General features: G+C 39.4%; 1 protein-coding gene across 4 annotated transcripts in view; it reads right to left on the bottom strand.

The window, feature by feature from the left end:
• The window catches only part of LOC122550088 (cyclin-Y), a 238,936-nt gene that overhangs the window by 62,848 nt on the left and 151,244 nt on the right, over nucleotides 1–24,844 (bottom strand). For 2 of the 4 annotated variants that reach the window (XM_043690644.2, XM_087987533.1), the window contains exons 2-3: nucleotides 21,431–21,512; nucleotides 4,934–5,008 (exon numbers count right to left, since the gene is read on the bottom strand). In XM_043690644.2, the coding sequence (XP_043546579.1) occupies nucleotides 4,934–5,000 (67 nt within the window). In that variant the 5' untranslated portion in view covers nucleotides 5,001–5,008; nucleotides 21,431–21,512. Of the gene's footprint in view, nucleotides 1–4,933; nucleotides 5,009–20,466; nucleotides 20,486–21,430; nucleotides 21,513–24,844 lie in introns of those variants that run through there. The other 2 variants (XM_087987532.1, XM_043690643.2) reach the window with 2 other exon arrangements.

The raw sequence follows: 24,844 nt of genomic DNA, 5'->3' as shown, positions 1-24,844 counted from the left end.
GCCAAATGGAGGACAACATTCTCACCCACTTGCTAACACTGAAGGAAGCTGCACCTTCAGCTGATCACCTCCACAGGTACTCATCTTAGAAGCACTGCATGGTGAATTTTCAAGGCAATTTCAAAACTTTAAAATGGTTGAGAATGAAATGCACATGATCTTTTCCCCTTTTACATGCAATGTGGAGAATGCACCTAGTGATGTTCAGCTTGAACTCATTGACCTGCAGTCTGACACACTTCTGGCAGAGTACTTTAGGTCAGTCTCACTGCTTGGTTTTTACTCTTCCCTCAAAGAGGAGAACTTTCTATGCATGAGGCGGCATACTCAGGAGATTCTAGTCCTCTTTGGATCTACCTATATATGCGAACAGACATTCTCAGTGATGAAGTTCAACAAATCCAAATACAGATCCTCTATTACTGATGATCACCTCTCAGCTGTCCTTCGCATATCCACCTCAGATATTCACCCAGATTTCAGTGTACTTGTTCAAGCCCAAAACAGACTGGCTTTTTCTCACTAAACAAGTAAAATGAACTGAAAAACATCAAAAGCACTTATTGCTTTTTGTATAGAGTTGTCTGTTGTTTGTAGTACTGAACAATAATGAAACAACTTTTCATTATTGGTTTGTGAGATTAACATGTTAAAAATAAAATGAAATACTGAAATTATTGTTTTTACTGTTTATTTCTTCTATATTTGACCTACTCCACAATTTCATATCTTGATTGTAACAGAATATCCTTACTCTTTTCACTGCAAAATTATGTAATTTAGTACTTTTTACAATGGGAGAAAATTAATACTGAGCAGAATTATGTTCAACTTATTGTTGGTTCGGCCCTCCAAAACAACTCAGGTTTCCCATGTGGCCCCTTGGAAGAATTAATTACTCACCCCTGCTCTATAAGGTCACCCCTCGGCCTCCGACACTCCAAGGAAAACAGCCCCAGCCTGTTCAGCCTCTCCCTATAGCTCAAATCCTCCAACCCTGGCAACATCCTTGTAAATCTTTTCTGAACCCTTTCAAGTTTCACAACATCTTTCAGATAGGAAGGAGACCAGAATTGTACGCATTTTCAAACAATGGCCTAACCAATGTCCTGTACAGCCGCAACATGACCTCCCAACTCCTGTACTCAATACTCTGACCAATAAAGGAAAACATACCAAACGCCTTCTTCACTATCCTATCTACCTGCGACTCCACTTTCAAGGAGCTATGAACCTGCGCTCCAAGGTCTCTTTGTTCATCAACACTCCCTACGATCTTACCATTAAGTGCATAAGTCCTGCTAAGATTTGCTTTCCCAAAATGCAGCACCTCGCATTTATCCGAATTAAACTCCATCTGCCACTTCTCAGCCCATTGGCCCATCTGGTCAAGATCCTGTTGTAATCTGAGGTAACCCTCTTTGTTGTCCACTACACCTCCAATTTTGGTGTCATCTGCAAACTTACTAACTGTATCTCTTATGCTAGCATCCAAATCATTTATGTAAATGACAAAAAATAGAGGGCCCAGCACCGATCCTTGTGGCACTCCACTGGTCACAGGCCTCCAGTCTGAAAAACAACCCTCCACCACCACCCTCTGTCTTCTACCTTTGAATCAGTTCTGTATCCAGATGGCTAGTTCTCACTGTAGTCCGTGAGATCTAACCTTGCTAATCAGTCTCCCATGGGGAATCTTGTCAAACGCCTTACTGAAGTCCATATAGATCACATCTACTGCTCTGCTCTCATCAATCCTCTTTGTTACTTCTTCAAAAAACTCAATCAAGTTTGTGAGACATGATTTCCCATGCACAAAGCCATTCTTTGTTTAAGCTCCACATTTCAATTGTGCCCATCCCCTGCAGTTTCCTTCCCCATCCTATGCAACCTAAATCTTGCCTAATCGCATCGTAATTGCCTAGCCCTGAGCTATAAATCTTGTCCTGCGGTATATACCTATCCCTTTCCATCGCTAAAGTAAACATATCCGAATTGTGGTCACTGTCACCAAAGTGCTCACCTACCTCTAAATCTAACACCTGGCCGGGTTCATTACCCAGTACTAAATCTAATGGGGCCTCATCCCTTGTTGGCCTGTCTGCATTACTGTGTCAGAAAACCCTCCTGCACGCATTGGACAAAAAATGACCCATCTAAAGTACTTGAATATAGTATTCCCAGTCAATATTTGGAAAGTTAAAGACCCCATAACTACCCTGTTAATGACACTCCTATCCAGAATTATGTTTGCTACACTTTCCTCTATATCTCTGGAATAATTCTGAGGCCTATAGAAAACCCCCAACTGGGTGACCTCTCCTTTCCTGTTTCTAACTTCAGCCCAAACTACCTCAACAGACAACTCCACAAAAGTCCTTTCTGCCACTGTAATACTGTCCTTGCCACTTGTTAGCCCAAACTGAGATATTGTCAAGATCTTGTTGCATTTGGACTTGGACCACTTCTCTATCTGAGGAGTTGAGTGGTGTTACACATTGTACAATCATAAGTGGACATCCCCACTTCTGACCTTATGATGGAGGGAAGGTCATTGATGAAGCAGCCGAAGATAGTTCGTCCGAGGAAAGCTACCCTGAGCAACTCCTGCAGAGATGTTCTGGAACTGAGATGACCGATCTCCAAAATCATGACCATACTTAGCTTCAATTGAACCCTCCCCCTCACTAATTAGTCTAAAATCAGACTTCACCACAAGTGTTTGTAGAAATTGGCTGAAATAGATTTAAGCTCGTAATTCTCTCGCATGAGTGGGTAAAGCAAGGATCGTAAAGATTGTTATTTACCATAGTGTGGTTCTGGCTTTTGCATTGTCTTTACCCTTACTTCTGGACATAGTGAAACAGACAGCCTTGGAGAAAAGGGTGTGACTCTGTCTTGCAGGTCTCTGCAATGCTGGGCTAACGAAAGTTAGCATAAAGTAAGTAGGCTCAAACTCCGATGTTTGTTTGTTTCTTCAAATGCTACTTTACAGAACCAAACTGCTTTGGGCACTATGTATATGAAGATATGATATGAATAAAGTACAGGTTTAAAATTTTTTTAAAAATCTGAAAAGTGAAAAAATCATGGAAGGTAAACAATGTCTATCTTGGAGCTGAAGTTATTGTATTTATTGTATCACATGCTGGGGAAGAACTACCAAGTTTTTTTTTGTCAACGGTAGCTAAAGAACTCCCACGGGTTTTGCGCACGTTGCAGTGTTACATGACCCATTTGCTTCCATTTTGCTTCTGACTTGGCTCACACAGAGTTCAGAAGAGGGAAATGGCAAGCAGCAGAAGTGGGAAGGAGGCAGCCTAGGGAGTGGGAGGAGTGATGAGCTGGAGAGGCAGCAAGCAGCCTACAAAGTGGTAGCACACTCCTGTCACAGTTTAAATTTATTCATTTTAATAGTTAGTTTGTCTATGAATTCAGGCATTTAGGAACGTACAGTACTTCAGTCTCCAGGGTGTAATGCTTTTTCTGCCAGGAAAACCAAGTACAGTTTTTACATCGGTCGTAACAGAAAAATCAGATTCGCCTCATGTTTTCTCATTTAAAGCTGCACTTATCAGGAATGTAATTAAAAAGTTAACTGCCAAATTTGTTTATTATTCTTTCCTCAAAGATGCAAAGAATCCAAAAATGCAAGAATCCAAAAGCGGAAGTCTCTATATGTATATCCCTCATTCCTAGCACAGAAAAATCAAGTCTAAACACACTTTCTAGCATTTTTAACAACCATCATTTCTCTAACTGGCTGGCAGTGGGCAAAATCAAGGAACTGAAATTTCTTCCAGGAAATGTACCACCATCAGGTTTTTGATTGTTCAAGAAGAAAACAAGCAATACAAATCATTGAAAGCTTACCCTAAGACTGAATGGCTTCCATTCTGGTGATCATAAATAGAGCACTGGTAGTGAAGTGAACTTTGCTAACAAGTCATTGTTGGTCTTTAGCCTTCAGTCTGCCTGATGCTTATAATAACAATGTGGCACAGTACAATATAGATCCCTTCTCTGTATGGGTGGTAAACTAAAGCCGCACAGTATCCTGAACCAATTTTCCAATTAAAAATTCCTGCTGCATTCTGTTAAGCATCTTATAAACACCAAATTACCTATTAAAAGACGGAGACATGAGACACATTGCAGTCAGGCACCTATTCTTTTGAATTATTCAAACGCTCATTCAGAAGAGGCTTTGCTAATTGCGAAAATGCATCTTAATTAAATGTCATGGCTGATGGATGAGGAACAGAATTACAACCGAGCACCTTCACATCTGAAACCTGAAAAAGGCCCGACAATACAACCCAACAATCATGTGATTTGTGAACAATAAAGGCTCTCGTATTGATATAGCACATTATCACACTTCTGAAAACATTTCAAAACATTGGATTGTTTTTTAAAAGCTCTTTATGCAGTGGCTCATTTTCAAAACAACATCAAATTATTAAATAACAAGAGAACCTGTTTTAAGATATTGTTTAAGGAAATGTGATGTCCACCACACCAGGACAAACTCCCCTTCTTCAAAATGTGCCCTAGAACTTTTACATATGCATGAGCATGCAAAAACAGACTTGATTTAATGTTTCATCAAAAAGACAGTTGTGTTTTGTTGCAACCAACTCTCAGCACTTTTCTGCAACATTTATAGTGTAAAAGATGTGGCCAAGTCATCTCTGGGTTTGCATCTTTGCAGTTCTGGTCATGTGACGATATTCTATTGGGGTTGACAGGGTAGAAATACCAAAAATGCAAGACAGTTGCAAGCCGACATAATGGAAGTTTAAAGGTTAAACTGATGGTTAGGTTGTTTTATGACTTCTATTTCTTATAATTGTATAGCAAGGTAAAATTCAGGCAAAACCTCCTACCAATAATGGACCATGCTCGATATTATGCATTTTTGATTACTCACCGTCTGTCTGAGATTTGCTCAAGAACATGGTACTAGCACGAGGGTGATCCGAAGGGTTAAATTCCATGTTTAAATCTAAGGAAAGAATTGAAAAAAATAAAATATTTACTATTCAGGCAACATAGTAGCAAAATCAGCACCTCATCCAAGTCTAATAGTAGACCTTTATTGAAAATACAGTATACAGAGAAATCACCACTGAAAGGGAATAGACAGCTTCCCACCCTCCTTACAGATACAGTGAGTAAAATATGCAGCCAACTGGCAGTTTCAGACCAACAAAAAGATGAACTACCATTTGCTCAAGCCATCCACCATGACAGCTGAGCATAAAATCTACAGGATGTTCTGCGGCATATCAAGGCTCTTTTAACAGCAATTCACAAACTGGTTACCTCCATCACATCGACCAACAGAGCAAGAGATGCTCTCGTCACATAACTCCAGCATGTATCATCACTACTTTACAGGTGCTGGATCAAGCTCTTTGAATTCTCTATCTAAGTCACATCCTGAGTTTGCCATCTTCATTTCCCATGATCACATTGCCACTCATCCATCTCCTGCCCTCAGAATAAACAAGGACATAATCCAACAACACTGGAGGCTGGAGGCCTGTGCAGCTGTATCAAGCCCCACTGCCCCAGGCTTTCCAGAACCCTGGTTTTCTTTCTTTGACTGACTTCTGGGCAATTGGGGATGGACAATAAATGCTGGGCTAGTCCGTGACACCTTCATTCTGTGAATGATGAAAGAAATATGCAATTGTCTTTTGGAAGTAACTTCTACTTCCACAATCCACTCAGACAATGCATACCAGGTCAACATAATGATGCAAGAATATTTTACTCAATGCTATTGCATGATGGGATACATGGATAAGAAATCCATGGAAATGCACTTTCTGTGCAAGAAGTCTAATCGTAAACTTTTATTTGAAATACAGCATATAGAGTTCACAAGAGAAATCACTACTGATTGGGAAAAAAAAATAGCTTCCCATTCTCCTTACTGATACAGTGAATAAGACATGCAAACTGGCAGTTCCAGACTAACAAAACAATGGACTAACAAATTCACAGCTACCAACTAAACTTAGTGATCACTGTCCACTTCAATGTCCACAGAGGCAAGACAAGTTGAGGTGCACAATGACTGAACAAGTGCCTATCTGAAGACCTACACAAATAGGTCACTGGAACACCATTCTTCACAAACGTAAGTCACATAAAAGGAAACAAAATTCATAACTAATTGTGATGTATATTTTCTTTTCTGATTTAATTGATAGTAAATATTCCATTTGCTATCAATAGAAGCCAGGCCAAATCACACAAACAACAATCGTAAATGATTTATAAGCCATCTGTGCCAGTTAAATAAAGTGAAAATCAAGTGGATAGGTTGGAAGTTAATTGATAAAGTGATGGCCTGATTTCAAACCAATTATTTTTTGCATGTGACTTACAGAGTTATTCAAAACCTGGCACATTTCAGCAGCAGGGTCACTGTTACAACAAGTGATTATCGCAGCATTCCAAACTCAGAGAGTCAAGTGTGCTTTTCCTGAATAAACAGAGAATGTTTCACATGCATTCACTGAATGTGTATTTTGTAAGTGAAGATGATGACATGGTGACATCTCAAGCTGAGTTATAGAAGTTACCAGCTGACCTGACATGGTCATAAAAGCACAGGTGCAGAAGATCATTTAGTGGGATCGAGATCATTCTATCAGAGAAGATTACCTTAACCCCTTCACGTGTAACCTTCAAGGACTCCCAAGCTCTCACCACTAAGACTCTCTTTAAAGATCTTCTCTAAGAATCAACCTTCAATATTTACTACTCAATGTCAGTCGTAAATATGCTCTTTATTAGCTTTATCCTTTATTTCTCATACAAAAACTGCAATTTAATGCAAAACAGTATTTTGGTTTTATTAGATGATCATGATCTCAAGGTCTCCAGGACTTGAGCATGAGCACAAATCTTTCCTGAGTGCAGTAGTGAGGAATCATAGTATTGTCAGAAATACCAGCTTTCAGATGATATATAAAATCAAGGACACATTTGATCCCTCAAATGGATAATCCCCCAAATGTGGCGATGAGCAAGGAATCTTTGACCAATACGTATCACTCAACCAGCAAGACCAATAATGAATTATTTGATAATGAATTATCTCAGTTCATTGTTATTTGTGCCATCTTATAGTGCATAAATCAACTGCTGCACTTGCCTACACAACAGAAATACTGCATGTGTTGCAATTTTCTTTTGAAACATGCTGAATGTGCAAGAGTCACTATAGAACCACAGGATTATCCTTCCTTTCTTTATTCCCACCTCAGAAATAGTTCACTTTCATCCACCTCGTTTTAAGAAGTTAGATTTCTTTTCCCCCCCCACAACCTTTCCTTACAACTCAGCCCCATTTATCAGCCACTTAAATACATCTGCCCATCCCTTCCAAAAATTAAATGCTGTTTCAGTCAAATAGAATGTAGCTAAAAACAAAGCAAATAAAATGTGTTGGCAATCACAAAGTTGCAAAATGCAGAATTGTCTCAGAACTTGAAGCGTGCTTCAGTTTCACACTGGTCATGGTATTACTTGTGACGTTATCACTTACTGTTAAAAAGGACTCCATCACAACGTGAGATTGTAAAGACATTTGTCTCTATTTTGTTTACCTTATAATTTTTATACTATTATTCAACATAAGCAAGGAATCTGATGTGTACCGCTGATGTTCTGACTTGACAAGGGAGTTGCTACGGTTACAGCTCATCTTCACAAATATGTTGTTTATGCTGCTAGTGACATGTAGAAATAATTTTATCATATGGAATAATCTCCACATTTTAAACATTAGTTACTCAGTATGTACCATATGCTTTCTGAGCAATATATATTTTCTTTAAATGGAGGATACCTACTTCAAACTCATTTAAGACTTCTTTCCCCTGATTTTAAAGTGAAGTGAATGCAAATAAGAATGGAACAGCACTGTGAGCAAATTAATGGGTGATTAAGAAAGAGCGTTAGGGTATGACTTCAACTTTTTTAAACATTTCATTCATGTGATGAGACCATCGCAATGATGACATTAAAGGAGCAAGTTACTCAAGAGAAAGTAGAAAATAAACATTTTGAGAAAACGCAGGCTGGAGGAATGGATAGACAATTATACATGAAATACAGTATCACTGAGTGTGAGATGGGAGAAAAAAATGAGGAATGGTGTTGCGTACATTATGGAAAAACACAAAAAAGAGATTTGAGGGCATGATTTCCTGAAAGTGATACTGCAGGTGTACAAGACCAATGAAATTGTGTGTTTTATAAATATGGAATTGTTTTTAGTACAAACAATCCCAATTATGAATTTAAACAAAATATTTGCTGGACCATTTATACTGCCAAATACACTTTATCAAACGTCATGATACAAAGTACAAACGAGGGGACTATATTTGATGAGGAAAATAAAATCAGATTACTGCAGATGCTGGAAATCTTAAATAAGAACCAAAACAAAATTGGAAAAACAACAGGCCAGGTAGCATCGCAGAGTAGAAACAGAGTTAACTTTTCAGATCCATGACTGTACAGCACAGCTGAAAGAAAATAGAGATGTTCAGAGTTTTTCAGCCAGTGGAACACAGGAGAGAGTAGGAAGAGCAAAGGAAAAGGTCTTCAATGGTGTGGATACCAGGTGAGGTTACCTGACAAGATATTTCATTATGCAAAAGTCAACAAGTGTGGCAAATGAATATGGAGCACAGCTTATATTCAAACAGGTCAGCAATAGCTGGTTAAAAACCATGCAAATACAGTATGAAGGGATACAGAAAGAAGACAGAGGAGATATTTTATTGGATGAAAGACCTCAGGTATTAATACTCTTTCAACTGGATCAAAAGAATAATAATATTTAATAGCAAAACTATGAAGAGTCCCAACTACTATTGTAAATTACTGAATAGTAATTGCAAGTGGGAAATCTGGTTGGTTTTCCCTATTCCTTATCACGGTTAGCTTTTAAAAAATTAGTAGGAAAACAGTTCCCTTGGAAAACTGACATATTTTAGAAAGATTTTGTTTTATTCTTGAAATTGCATTCTGCAGCCTCAGTTAATCAAGAAAGGAAAAGAAGGGCAGCCTCCATGAACAATTTGGAAACATAGCAGGATTTTCAGTCAAGTGATTCAGTCAGGACTTTGAGCCCTGCAACCAATAAAATAATAAATGAGTCTTTAATTCAGAAAAGATGCAACCCTGATCTCATTTACATTATGGAAAGGTCTCCTGTCACTTTAAATTATGAAATGATTAATCATCTCTGGGCAGCAGTCAAAATTAGTGTGAGAATCCAAAATCTCAGGACGTCCAGTGTAAAGTCATTATACGGTAATATTAAGTGGCAATTGCAATATCGCTAGCATGCTTCAGGACAACCTGAAGCCTCTAGAGATTTATTCCAGCCTGTATATGATCATTACTTCAGTTGAAGTCTTAGTATTTTGAACTAGCAATCCTGGCTCTGTGAAAATTGACCGAAAACATGACCAAGATCTAGACATTGCTACATTGATGATCGGTTGCTATTCCATCTACAGGCCACATATGCATTGACTGCCATCTCATTCCAAATCATAATCATCACTGCATTTCAAAAACTTTACATGTCTGCAAAATATCATTTTTGAGTTGTCAAGAAACACAAATGGCAGTAACCATCTTTGATGTCACTATCTGTGTCCACTAGCCATGTAGTCTAAGATCATGAAAAGCTCTAAAATGAACACAGGTTAATAATTGACTCTGTTATTAGAATATCTCTTCATTCCAAAGCAATGGGCAGCTTGGCTAAAAAGAAGTAGATATTGGACAAGCCAGGCAATGGGACAACCACTTCATTCAGGGAACATGTTCAATTGGGTTTAGTAATAACAGCAGCTTACCAAGGCATCCATAACAGAATGGCAAGGCAGAAAGCACTGCTAAACTTGCAAAGCTAAGACCCAGAAAAAGGTTTGGCATTTAGCCCAGGTTTTTACCTCATCCTTTCGCAAATTATACAGTACAGTATTTGAGACATTGTTTACCAGTTAAGCATTATTTGGTAATTAAAATGTGGCACTCCAGCCTTCAGCTAATCGAACTCAATTCAGGCTGGAAACTGAAATAAAAGAGAATTTCCATGGTGAAGTTACTAAAGAGCATAAAGTGTTGGAGAAAAACAAATCGTTAAATTAACTCAGCAGGAAATGGGAAAGGAATGTCAACCTGGCACAAGAATGATGGATGAGAGGATTCAGAGAAGAAGCAGAGAGAACTATGCAGAAAATAGAATTATTGTTTGTAGACAAACTGAAAGACCAAATATAGATAGCTGAACACAAGTTGATCTAACCATCTAGACCTGTTAGGGGCGAGCAAGACAGTAAAGTTAAATTTGCCTAGAACGTCAGTTCTTGAAAAGCTCATTCAACTTGAAAAAACAAATTTTTTTTCATGACAAAGTCTATTTAAGATACTGATGATCACAGCTTAACAGTTCATAAAATTTCACTTACTTTAAAATTATCTTCAGGCTGTATTGCATTTAAAAGCACCTCAGTCAGCTCCGCTTTTCATAGCATCATAGCATGGCACAGTTCAGAAGGTGGTTATTTCAGTTCATCTCATTTTAGTTTCAATGTCCATTTTTATCTTAATAATTAGCAACTTTCTGAGATGAATTTTAAACATGCAATTATATACCTATTACGAAAATGTGGTCAAAAGATTTTGATTTGACATAATGCACTAATGATGTTTTCATAAATGGAAATGTCTAAAATTAATATTGTGCAATATTGGCAGAATATTTTAGGTAAAAAGATAAAATCTTATCATGAAAATCCTGTGCTATCTATTATGGCATAATTAATAATTGTATTTATTTGATTTGTGTAATTTATTTCTGTTAGCAAATCTTCACCTATCCAATGATAAGGATTCTACAACTGGCCTCAGAATCCTGACATGAGGGAGTCTTGGGAAAATTCGCAATGGCTCCCATTCGGAATTGTTTCCAAAACCTCAAAGTGCAGATCTGCAAAGGTTAGGGGAAGACAGAATTTAAACCCTTTTTACCAACTCTTCTTTGTTGTTCAATAAACCAATCAACACTCAATGTTGAAACTTGGAGAACCATAAGAATCGCAATTTGGATCATGAGATGGGTAGGAGGAATCAGCAACCTTTGAAGAGATTGAAGGGGGAATAAAAGAATAGTCTGGATTTTGTACTCATCAGCTAACCGATCTCACTGAAAGATCTAGTGATGCCTTGGACATTGATTTTCCTTTCCCTGATATTAATTTTAATCTAGCACCCATTCAAGAAGATCTTAAAGCATTCAACAATGGTGATCTTATCAAGAGAAATAAACCACCAGTCAGACTAAAGAACTCTCAGACAGGAAATGAAATACAATGATCATTTTTCACGTTTAATTAATTTCATAGAGAGTGAAATAAAGATTGGGACATAAACATCAGAAACTGAAATATCATTAATAAATACAAACAGTTGAATTTTCAGAACGAATAAGACCTGATCTTACACAAACATGAAATTAGTTTTCCAGAGCCAAAGAGGTTGTACAACAATACTTCTGACTTGGTACACTTAAAAACCTCAATACAACTTTTAAGATGCAACATTTTAAAGGATTTTTGACCATGATGTTACAGTGAAAAGGAGAAGCCCTCATTAGTTTTGTATTTTGAACATCTGCCAACTGTCAAGTTTCCATGAATTAAATGTGTCAATGTGAGTATTGGCAATTTCACCATCATTACAACTGCAAAATCTGGGCTAATATAACTGCTAATCATAACAGGGACAAAGGCTACCTTCCTTTTTGATCAAAAGCAAATACTCAGGCATCAAGGATGATTGCTGCCTTCGAACAAAATCCCATTAGCAATTAATTGTGAACTGCATGGATTTACTGCTGTATGAACGTGTTGTGAATATAAACATAGAAGCCACAAGGCAATCCAATGCTCAGTGCCATCTAAACTACAGGGACATTGCTGGGTTTATCTGTGGATCAGCTTCTTTCTACTTAGTTGATTAATATTACTGTTAATCATGTCATAGAAGATTGTCTCAAACCGGCCACTTGCCTCACGCTGTTAAGATTATGCATTGTCACACAAGTTACAAATCAGATTTCAGTGCAAATTCAGATTTTCAGGATTTAAAAAGCATTTGTTTAATCTTCACATCATATGCAAAAAAGATGCATTTAACACATTCTTGGATATAACAGTTACAATCAGCAGGTTAGCTCACTTAAGAGCCATGTGTTCAGGAATATGTACTCTTTGAAGAAATAAACTCTACTTTTGATATATTTGACATCTTGAGAGAATACTTTGCACATCATTTATAACCCAAAACATGCAAGTTTCCAAGATTAGTACATTCTTGCCATGAACTGGGAAAGCCAACATGCCAAATGTCAGAAAAATGGAACATAGACACTGCTGTCTGACTGGGGCTGAGTGCTATTTACACAAAAGAAAGCATGAAATAACTGGCCTTTGTTCTTATGCTTCACTTTCATTTCTTCTGCTTTCTAATGGATTTGTGTGTTTGCTTAATTTAAATAAAAGGTAACAGCCTTACAACCATGTATTGACACATAACTAATATTTAAGAGTAGTACAGGTTGTTCTACTTTCTTTGTCGTGAGTTAGCTGTAACACGATTATCGAATTGGAGACACTGTTTCTGCAGCACAAAATTTAAAACATGCGTTGGCTGTAACACAATTACATCGCCAACACTTTAAGCGCTGTTTCTAAAGCGCAATTTTTATACAATGTGGAGCTGCACAACTACGCAACCATCAGGTTATAGAAGTACTACTTTAACAAGAAGTGAAACAACAATGTATGGTGGCACCTAACACAGTTTTGGTACCATGGATAGGCCAGAAATCAGGGCAAAGATACTACTTGGAAACCACCTAAAGTAGTCTCATCTCCATTGAGGCTATGATTGAGCTCCAAATGTTACAAGTGGCCTCAGCAGTAATGTCACAAATCATCATAACATACACACTATAGAAATGGGAGCATGTAAGGAATTAGCTTCATTCTGATGATGGATTCCCTGGGGATCATATTCCTTTCAGTGATTTCCCTCGCAGATTTTATTACCTGTTTTATTACATGTTTTTCTGGCAATTGCAAATATATAAACAATGATGAACAGGTCAAGACCTCCCGATACATCCAGCCGGTCTACACAATTATGATGCCTTTCACAACACAACATGCTTTCAGGTGGGTCAGCACGCATGTGATCTCCCGAACAAGGAAAATAAACAGATGTCTAAAAACTCAATATCCATTGGGGGACAACAAACATGAAAATTCCTCACCAATCCAACTCAGATATAGCAACTCAGCCAGCATTCAAATTATTCTGTGCTACTTGAAAATATATTTTAGTCTTTGCACAAAAGAAAAACAAATGATCTAACACAATTTGTATGTCACATTAAGAGGTCTTCATTTTTCATGCTGTCATAGAAGGGTAAAGGACTGGCTTAGGAAGAGTGTTTATAGAATAATAGTGTGGACGAGGAAAATATCTCAATGTAATAACTTCCAATCACATTGCTGTTCAAACAGGATGCAATTCCAAGAGTCAGCAATCTTGGAGTTGGAGAAAGAAAGAGAACCAGAAGCAAACTGTGGATCATGTATTAAAATTAAACTTCAAACTCTGATGAAAACTTATTAGTCCATTGTTTTAACATATTAAGGAATTGCAGTCTTGTGCATTCTAGCTTTGTTCTTCAAAAGTGTGATTGCCTTTGAGATGTATATTTAAAAATCTCAATTTTATGACGTTGCCAGGGTTGGAGGATTTGAGCTATAGGGAGATGTTAAGTCGGCTAGGGTGTTTTCCCTGGAGCTTCGGAGGCTGAGGGGTGGCTTTATAGAGGTTTATAAAATTAGGAGGGGCGTGGATAGGATAAATAGACATAGTCTTTTCCCTGGGGTGGGGGAGTCCAGAACTAGAGGGCATAGGTTTAGGGTGAGAGGGGAAAGATATAAAAGAAACCTAAGAGGCAACTTTTTCACGCAGAGGGTGGTACATGTATGGAATGAGCTGCCAGAGGAAGTGGTGGAGACTGGTACAATTGCAACATTTAAAAGGCATCTGTATGGGTATATGAATAGGAAGGGTTTGGAGGGATATGGGCCGGGTGCTGGCAGGTGGGACTAGATTGGGATGGGATATCTGGTCAGCATGAACAAGTTGGACCGAAGGGTTTGTTTCCGTGCTGTACATCTCTATGACTATAAATGTATAAAGGTCTGGAGCAATAATACACAATGTGGAGCATCAGGATGTGGAATCAAGGCAGCAACAATAAAGGCTAAGCCACTTACAACTGGTCGAGGTTCTCCACAGATATTTATGATATTTTGATCCATTAGATTTGCTTATCCATCAACAGCGTATTTCAAAATAATTAACTATGTGAAAGGCTAACACTTTGGCATAAGCTGCTGCTGAATTACAAGATTTATGGGTTGCTAACTTGGTATACTAGCAATCATCCAAATGAGAAACAAGAGCGAGTCCCATTACTCATGTTTACAAATATAAATAGCCCTTGAGTTATCAATGCCCTAACAGCAATATAAATCCATTCGGAATGATGTGGGGAATGGGTTACGATGATGGCCGAGTCCACTTAGCAGCTTGCATCGATAACATTTCCTGCTCAGTGACATCACACTCTTATTGACAGTGCTTCAAACTGAGGGCTAATGTAGACACCAAAGCCGGGGGTAATTTCACCAGTGTCATGAGATAATACTCACGACAAGTCAGTGGAAGGCCGGCCCCATATCAACCTTACAAGGAAGCCTGGTGAGGGCAGGGATTGACTAGATGAGGCTACAGTATTTTTGAAATTCTGTGTAAGCCAGATGGAGCAGGAGTGCTCCCAAAACCCTCGCCCTACCCCACAACAAACACCGCACAGGAAGTGCAGAAGCCTCCCTGGCCTTGGGCTTGCTTATCACTTGCAACACTGACATCAGCTACTGAAGATCTTGTATGACATTAATCTAACATCAAAGGATATTCCCTTGGGCTCTTGCCATGTTAAGGCTGCTGACTTGCTTTCACTGTCCCAAACCAATGGATCGGAAAGTTTCCAGACACTGTACTGTGCTAATTATACGAGATTTGGAAGTTGAAATGCCCCAAATGTCTTGATTCCTGTGGGGTACCATGCTGTAATGACAGTTTCTTCTTATTGTGTTTTTTTAAAAACTGGGAACTGAAATGAGAAAGAGCTGTTTTAAAATCCACTGTTTTAATGAATGGCTGTAGTTTTGAAAAGTAAGTAATTTTACACCTTCCTAAAGAAGGACTCATGCCCGAAACGTCGATTCTCCTGCTCCTTGGATGCTGCCTGACCTGCTGCGCTTTTCCAGCAACACATTTTCAGCAATTTTACACCTATACCAGGCAGAGTTGCACAAGTTTTTGGTGGGAAGGCAGGGGCCCGTTTTTGAGGGGGGGGTGGTGGTGTTGTAGTTTTTGTTGTCAACCAAAACGTGATTGATAACTAGTCACTGGTCCATAGACCAATGACCGAGATTTTTTGCCTACCAACAACTGCGTGATTGACTATAACGCAACTGTTGGCTTGACAATGGAAACACATTATGGAGTGAGAGAGAGGGAGACAGCAAGACAGAGCGCATGCGAGAGCGCGAGAGAGAGAGCACAAAACATTCACTGTAAACCTGAAGAAACTAGTTTATCTTGCCTGCAACAATTGTTGTATACTCATTGTTAACTGATAAGAAAGAAACTGTTTTATAAGTTGACCAGTTATCTTGTGTTTCGCAAACTAGTGAAAGCAACCTGAGAAAGACGATTGAAGCAATGCACTGGTCAGCAGAACAGTCAAAAGATCATCTCAATGATAATACCTGGGAATAAAGACCACTGAACTATCCTCCCAGTTTTCCTCCTCTGTCCATAACTATGTTAAACTAGGGTTTGTCTCTGTTTATGGAAGTGGAGTTGAAAACGGGATTACTATTTTACTTAGTAATATCACGTGCTGACTATTTACATGCAACTATAATCTGATCAGTTGCAGTCAATAGTAATACTTGTTCATCACAAACCTGATCTATGCTTTCTATCAAGTTGGGTCTGAAAGTCAGGCAAAATTGGGAATGTTAAATACTTTATAAAATCTTTAACTTTTGTGATGACTCAAATGCGCTAACTCAATAAGTCATTACAGTGTCGGCACACAGCTTCCAATCCAAATGTTTTAAACCAGTTAGAACATAGTTTAAAACAGTTAAAATAAAAACCACAAAGTTTGTACTTGGAAACAAAATGAACACTTTTTATGTGTTCTAATTTGAAGTTTCAATTTTACCATTCTCATAAAATTGACTGATAAATTATTAAGAAGTTCAACAATCAATTGAGAATTTAATTGATTGCACTGTAAAAGGATACTTTGGACTAAATGGCAACTGGAAACAAATCTGTTAGAAACTTGAAACACATTCTTGACCATAATTTTTATTCAATGAAATACAGTTTGCCATCTAGCACCTCTCATGGCTGAAATCAAGACACTGTGTGAGAATTTAAAAAGACATGAGGGGAAACGTAAGCGATTCATTTCTTCAAGAAAAATAATCAAACAGCCTTTATTATTCAAGTAAATGACCAACGTACTGTGTATTCACACACTCAGGCAGCCTTGCAAAATGACAAGCCAATTCCAAAATGGAAGTGCTATGGAGTGAGTAAGACCCGCAACTCGTATTTCAAACTTCGCAAATGTCAAATTATATTAATTTTTGACTATGACTTTTTAAAAATATTGCAGTTCATAAAGTTATGATAGCTGTGCCATTCGCCAATAAAACAAACTCTAGTTGAATCAGGTTTCTAACTAGACATTGCAGCTACTTCATACAATGGAGAAACTGTACTTTGAATGAATTGCAATCTTTAAAATATCTGGTACAAAGCCAGGTTATCAATATTTCATTTGATTTTCTTCGTACTTAGAGGAATTGCTCTTTGCTGTACCAGAAGAGGATAAACAATGAAAATCAGAGTTATCCTCTTAGAGCACTGCACACTCAAAAGCCATGCGATGCTTACAGAACATGTTTTCCTCATTTTGATGAAAACCTACTTTGAAATCAAAGCCTTGCTCTACTATTCAGACTTAGTTTGGACATTTGAACTTTTGCAGAATTCGGAACTATTGAAGAAGCTGAATAGGAAACAGTTACATGGAACACATGGTCACTTAAAGAAGGCAGACAATATCAAATCATGCTTCTTATTTGTTTCCTTATTTATGCTCCCAATTCTTTAAAAGGCCATGGTGCTGCCAAAAAGTATTGCATTAGACTATCCCATTGCACAAGGTGCCCAAAGACAATGGCCAGCAATTGTAATTAGTATAAGCAAAATAGCAGATGGAAAACTAGTTTAAAACTCTTCAAGTTCCACCATGAGTTAATTATTGTTCAGGGTTCAGCTTTGTTAATGGTGCTGAATGTACCTAAACTCAAATCCAACTATAAGATCTCTAGTGTAACAAATCACTTCTTACTGGAGAAACAGTGAACCTGAAACAACACATTGAATGTTTCAGAAGGCTGTAAAGTCTTGATGAGCTAAACTTTATGTAAGGTGCAGCTTTGGGTGCTGCTAAAGAGAGAATTGGAAAAACTCAATATTTGGAGAATGAAGGTGTGCACAAAGTGGCTGTATTGTCTCGAGTGCCTGGAAGCCAGATGCAGAAGTGGGAAATGTACCAGAAGTGACAGGTTGGCAATGAAGCAGAGCTGAAAACTTGAAACTTAGCCCCGAATAAAACAGGATTGTTGAGTCCAGAATTGAAGATGGTGCAGTCAGCTGTTCATTGTTGTTGCAATGGCATGGAGTCATGAGAGATGCTATTTATGACTTTTGAACAGAATAGTATCTGAGAATGGCACTAGGAACCAACGTGACGTGCAATGGGTCAACAAAGGCAAGGGAGTAAGAGACAGATAATGGCTGAACAGGTATTTTGAGAAGACAGTTGACAAAGATGGCTTTGAGTGCTCTATGTAACCCCTTCACTATGTTCCTCACTTTACATCGCATGCCGAGTTCCTCATTTGAATTGAGATCCATCCTGAAGCACGAATATGACCCCTGCAGAACTTGAGAGAGTATCAATCGCTCCAGTGACTTGGCCTTCTGTGTGGTGAGTCTACCCAAAGCATACAGTAGACTGACAAAGTTTCATTTACTTCACTCAAAATCCTCAACTCACATTAAGTATTTTCCTGGTCTGTTCTCAGAAACTCGTTTTCATAAAGCAAAAGCATACAGGGTTTTCTTGAGATTTCTCCCACCCCATATCATATTATCAGCAAATGTTGACCCTAACACATATAAAATTTAGTATTGAACAAACTTTCACAATTATGATCATCTTGTGAGGAACATTGGGCAGGATAGGCTTGAATGCACTGGAGTTCAGAAGAGTAAGAGGCAACTTGAGTGAAACATTTAAGGTGGTGAGGGGTCTTTACAAGGTGCAATAGAAAGGATTGAGGCATACAGCATGGAAACAGTCCCTTCGATCCAACCAGTCCACACACATAGTTCCCAACACAATCGAGTCCCATCTGCCTGTACTTGGCCCATATCCCTCTAAATACCCATCCAGATGCCTTTTAAATGCTGTAATTGTCCCAAACTCCACCACTTCCTCTGACAGCTCAATCCATATGCGCACCACCCTCTGTGTGAGAAAGTTGCCCTTAGGTCCCTTTTATATCTTTCCTCTCTCACCGTAAACCTGTGCCCTCTAGTTCTGAACTCCCCCACTGCAGGAAAAAGACCTTGTCTATTTATTCTAACCATGTCCCTCATGATTCCGGACTATAGTTCCCTGGTTTTTCCTTACCATCTTTCTTAGTGGCACCATGTTAGCCAACCTCCAGACTTCCAGCACCTCACCTGTGACTATCGATGAAACAAATATCTCAGCAAGGGGCCCAGCAATCACTTCCCAAGCTTCCCACAGATCTCTAGAGCACACCTGATCAGGTCCTGGGGATTTATCCACTTTTATGCATTTCAAGACATCCAGCAACTCCTCCTCTGTAGAGTCACAGAGTCATAGAGATGTACAGCATGGAAACAGACCATTCAGTCCAACTCGTCCATGCCTACCAGATATCCCATCCCAATCCAGTCCCACCTGCCAGCACCCAGCCCATATCCCTCTAAACCTTTCTTATTCATATACCGATCCAGATGCCTTTTAAATGTTGCAATCGTACTAGCCTCTATCACTTCCTCGGGCAGCTCATTCCATACATGTACCACCCTCTGCGTGAAAAAATTGCCCCTCAGGTCTCTTTTATATCTTGCCCCTCTCACCCTAAACCTATGCCCTCTCGCTTTGGATTTCCCCATGCCAAGGAAGAGACTTTGTCTATTTATCCTATCCATCCTCCTCATGATTTTATAAAGCTCTATAAGGTCACCCTCAGCCTCCGACGCTCCAAGGAAAACAGCCCCAGCCTGTTCAACCTCTCCCTATAGCTCAACTCCTCCAACCCTGGCAACGTCCTTGTAAATCTTTTCTGAACCCTTTCAAGTTTCACAATACCCTTCCAATTGGAAACCGACCAGAATTGCAAGCAATATGCCAAAAGTGGTCTAACCAACGTTTTGTACAGCTGCAACATGACCTCCCAACTCCAGTACTCAATACTCTGACCAATAAAGGAAAGCATACCAAACACCTTCTTCACTATCCTATCTACCTGCGACTCCACTTTCAAGGAGCTATGAACCTGCACTCCAAGGTCTCTTTGTTCAGCAACACTTCCCAGGACCTTACCATTAAGTGTATAAGTCCTGCTAAGATTTGCTTTCCCAAAATGCAGCATCTCACATTTATCTAAATTAAACTCCATCTGCCACTTCTCAGCCCATTGGCCCATCTGATCAAGATCCCAGTAATTTGGACATTTTTCCAGCTGTCACCATCTATTTCCCCAAATTCTATATCTTCCATGTCCTTTTCCACAGCGAACCACTGATGCAAAATACTTGTTGAGTATCTCTTGTGGCTCTGCACATAGGCTGCCTTGCTGATTTTTGAGGGGCCTTATTCTCTCCCTAGTCACTCTTGTCCTTAAGTATTTATAAAATTCCTTAACCTTATTTGCCAAAGCTATTTCATGTCCCCTTTTTGCCCTCCTGATTTCCCTCTTAAGTATACTTATACTGCCTTTATACTCTTCTAAGGATTCACTTAATCTCTCTGGTCTATACCTGACATATGCTTTCCTTTCACCATAACAGGAATATACTGTCTCTGGACTCTCGTTATCTCACTTTTGAAGGCTTCCCATTTTCCAGCTGACCCTTTACCTGCGAACATCTGCCCCCAATCAGCTTTTGAAAGGCACAGTAGAGTCGGAGTGGAGGTAGTCCCGTGGCCCAGTTTCTGCTTCTAATTCATGCTTGTACATGTTCATATGGTAACAAAATGAGAGATGCCGAGGAAATTTCATCCTCATTATGAGAAGCATGGGGAACAAATAACAATTATCAATAACACACCAGATATTCAGTTCTGCTTAAAAAAAATCAAAGTTTCAGTTTAGATTCACTCATAAACTGAATAAAAATCACTGCTTTTATGCAGCTCAGTTAAAAATTAGATTAGATTACCTACAGTGTGGAAACAGGCCCTTCGGCCAACAAGTCCACACCGACCCTCCAAAGAGTAACCCACCCAGACCCATTTCCCTCTGATGAATGCACCTGACACTATGGGCAATTTAGCATAGCCAATTCACCCGAACTGCACATCTTTGGACTGTGGGAGGAAACCGGAGCATCTGGAGGAAACCCAGGCAGACACAGGGAGAATGTGCAAACTCCACATAGACAGTCATCCAAGGCTGGAATCAAACCTGGGACCCTGGTGCTGTGAGGCAGCAGTGCTAACCACTGAGCCACCGTGCTGCTGTGCCACTGTATTAGACAATTAGAACACCTTAATACAACACAAATCTGGTTTATCACTTCAGAAAATTCTTAATTCCAAGCTTTTTAACTGGATGTTTTTCTAAAAAAACACACTTTTGCACAAAATTAATTATTAGATTTTGATTACAAAAATTGATTAAGTCTACAGCTGTTTCAAACTTACATCCATTGATGGCTCAAAGCTCAACACATGCATTGCACTATTAAATTCAAAACAAATAATTTGCATTGAAAAGGTACTGCTTACAAATTAACATGAATTAGACTGGAATCATCATACAAGTTTCCTAGCAACTATAACATCAAATGCACCAAAAGATGTCTCATGTTATATACTTACAACAACAGATTTGGTAAATGATTACTAAATCTGGCTGTCAGATTAAATTGTTCTGTGTTGGTTAAGGTGTAAGCTTCATAAACTGTAGAAAAATAGATAAAAAATGTTTTCGTTTGTTACCAATTTCCATTAGGTCGAAAGAGTTGATAAAAATGCAGCTGCTTAAAAGTTCACAAGTGCTCTAGATCCTTTCCAGACAGTGCCGTTCTTTTGTCAGAATGCATCTGACCATACTTTAATAATGCATAAAATATTGACCAAATTTTCACAGCATTTTTAGTAAATGGCAAAAGGCCTCACAAATGGTAATAATAAGCTTGCAATTTTGCTGTCAATTCATACAACATCTCAGTTTTAAGGCTATTTAAAGAATTGCAGCCAACTGATAATAAATTGTAAAACATTAAAATCTACAATGAGAGCCAATTCGAGAAAACTCTCAGCTGAAATAGAGACAATACCTACTCAAAGAACTCAGTTGGATTACCATTGCTGACTTCATCAGCATCATCATCTTGGAGGTCAGCTTTGATTAGAAGCTAAAACGTCTGGTTAGAAATAACCGTCCTCCTCACTATCTAAGGTCTGTCCACCATCAAAAAGTACAAGTTAGGAGTGTCAGGAATTACCACATGCCTCGAGTTCTCCAATAACATTTAAAGCAGCTTGATACTGTCCAGGACAAAGCATCCAGATTGACAGACACACACCATCAACCAACTTAAACGTTCACTACCCCCTCCCCCAAATTCCTGTGCACTGCAGCAACTCGCCAAGCCTCCTTTGCTTGAAACTTCCAAACCCATAATCCTTCCTGCATGGAAAGACAAGAGTGGGAAGTACATGGGAACATCACCACCCCTAGTCACACATCATCCCGACAAGAAAATGAACTGCAGTTGCTTTATCATCATTGGGTTCAAATCTCGGACAGTTCATTAAGGAAAAGGGCGGTCACCTTCTCAAGGACCACAAATGCCAATCTAGCCAGCAATGCCTATATCCCATGAACAGAGGACCAATTTCTGTTTGTCATTTGCCAGATGCAGTTTGCAGTGTGGATACATCATAAGCTCCTATATATCTTCTTGACAACATAGGCTGTATTGCCTGCTTGTCCCTCATGTGCTGACTTACATGCAGCATAAAATGTTCAGTTATGAGGAGAAACTCCAAATGTAAGTACCACAGTTCTTTGCAGGTAATTGTCTCCTACTTCTGCTGAATATAGACAATAGTGAGAGGAACTGACCGGGTCTTTTGTGGCTGCAGGCGGGGCTTAAGGATGGTGTGTTGCCTTCCAGGTGCCAGGGTTAAAGACATCACAGACAGAGTGCAGGAAATCCTCAAGGACGAAGGTGAAGAGCCAGAGGTGGTGGTACATGTCAGCACAAATGATGTCGGGAAGAAGAGGAAGAACAAACTACAGCGGGACTTTGGAGAGCTAGGAAGAAGGCTGAAAAGCAGGACGTCCAAGGTGGTTATCTCCGGTTTGCTTCCAGTTCCTCGGGCTGGTGAGGCCAGAAACAGGGAGATAATGGACTTGAACATGTGGCAGGGGAACTGGTGCAGGAAGCAAGGATTTAAATTCTTGGATCACTGGGGTATGTTTTGTGGTAAACATAAATTATACAAGAGAGACGGTTTGCACCTGAATAGGTTAGGGACCAGCATTCTGGCAGGCAGGTTTGCTACTGCAACACAGCTACATTTAAACTAAGTAGAGAGAGGGAGGGGACAACCTGGATGTTTAAGAAGGAAATTGAAGGGAAAGTTAGAACAAGGGAAGTCAAGAAAGACAACTGTATCAATGAGGCAGAAAACTCAAAAAGGGATCAAGCTGTAAGGCTGAGTGAAATAGGAGTTGATGGGAAGGGTAAGGGCAGTAAAAAATTTAAAATACTATACATGAATGCACAAAGCATTAGAAATAAGATGGATGAGCTTGAGGCTCTTTTGGAAATTGGCAGATACAATATTGTGGGGATATCTGAGATGTGGTTTCAAGTGGTCAGGGCCTGGGAAATGAATATTCAAGGCTAGACGTGCTTTCGTAAGGACAGACTGATGGGCAGAGGGGGGTGGGGTGGCCATGTTGATAAGGGATGATATTCAGTCCCTTGCGCGGGGGGACCTAGAATCAGGGGATGTAGAGTCAGTGTGGATAGAGCTGAGAAATTCTAAGGGTAAAAAGACCCTCTTGGGAGTTATCTACAGGCCCCCAAACAGTAGTCTGGATGTTGGATGCAAGTTGAATCAGGAGCTGAAATGGGCCTGTCGCAAAGATGTTACTACAGTTGTTATGGGGATTTCAACATGCAGGTAGACTGGGAGAATCAGGATGGTAGTGGACCTCAAGAAAGAGACTTTGTGGAGTCCTCCAAGATGGATTCTTAGAACAGCTGGTGCTGGAGCCTACCAGGGAGAAGGCAATTCTGGATCTGGTATTGTGCAACGAACCAGAATTGATCACGGACCTCGAAGTGAAGGAGTCATTGGGAAGTAGTGACCAAAATACAATAAGCTTCAATCTGCAATTTGAGAGGGAGAAGGTATAATCGGAAGTGACAATATTTCTGTTTAATAAAGGGAACTATGGAGCTATGAGGGAGGAGCTGGCCAAAGTTCAATGGTGCAATACCTTAGCAGGGAAGACAGTGGAGGAACAATGGCGGACATTTCTGTGTATAATGCAGAAGTTGCAGGATCAGTTCATTCTTAAATGGAAGAAAGATCCCAGGAGGAGGCATGGGATGCCATGGCTGACGAGGGAAGTTAAGAAAAATATAAAGTTAAAAGAAAAAAAGTATAACATAGCAAAGATAAGTGGGAAAACAGAGGACTGGGAAGCTTTTAAAGAACAACAGAGGATTACTAAGAAGGAAATACGCAGAGAAAAAATGAAGCACGATGGTAAACTGGCCAAAAATATAAAGGAGGATAGTAAAAGCTTTTTTAGGTATGTGAAAGGCAAAAAAATGGTTAAGACAAAAATTGGACCCTTGAAGACAGAAACAGGGGAATATATTACGGGGAACAAAGAAATGGCAGAAGAATTGAATTGGTACTTCAGATCTGTGTTCACTGGGGAAGACACAAGCAATCTCCCCAAGGTAACAGTGGCTGAAGGACCTGCACTTAAGGGAATTTATATTTGCCAGGAATTGGTGTTGGAGAGACTGTTAGGTCCCCGTTGATAAGTCCCCGGGGCATGATGGTCTACATCCCAGGGTACTGAAGGAGGTGGCTCGAGAAATCGTGGATGCGTTGGTGATTATTTTCCAGAGTTCGATAGATTTGGGATCAGTTCCAGCGGATTGGAGAGTGGCTAATGTCGTACCACTTTTAAGAAAGGTGGGAGAGAGAAAGCAGGAAATTATAGACCAGTTAGTCTGACCACAGTGGTGGGAAAGA

The sequence above is a fragment of the Chiloscyllium plagiosum genome, unplaced genomic scaffold (genome assembly GCF_037043375.1).
Source record: "Chiloscyllium plagiosum isolate Xiang-an unplaced genomic scaffold, Cpla_swu_hap1 HiC_scaffold_5, whole genome shotgun sequence".
NCBI lineage: Eukaryota > Metazoa > Chordata > Chondrichthyes > Orectolobiformes > Hemiscylliidae > Chiloscyllium > Chiloscyllium plagiosum.
The sequence above is the reverse complement of the archived record's forward strand: the minus strand, read 5'-3'. Positions and strand labels throughout refer to the sequence as shown.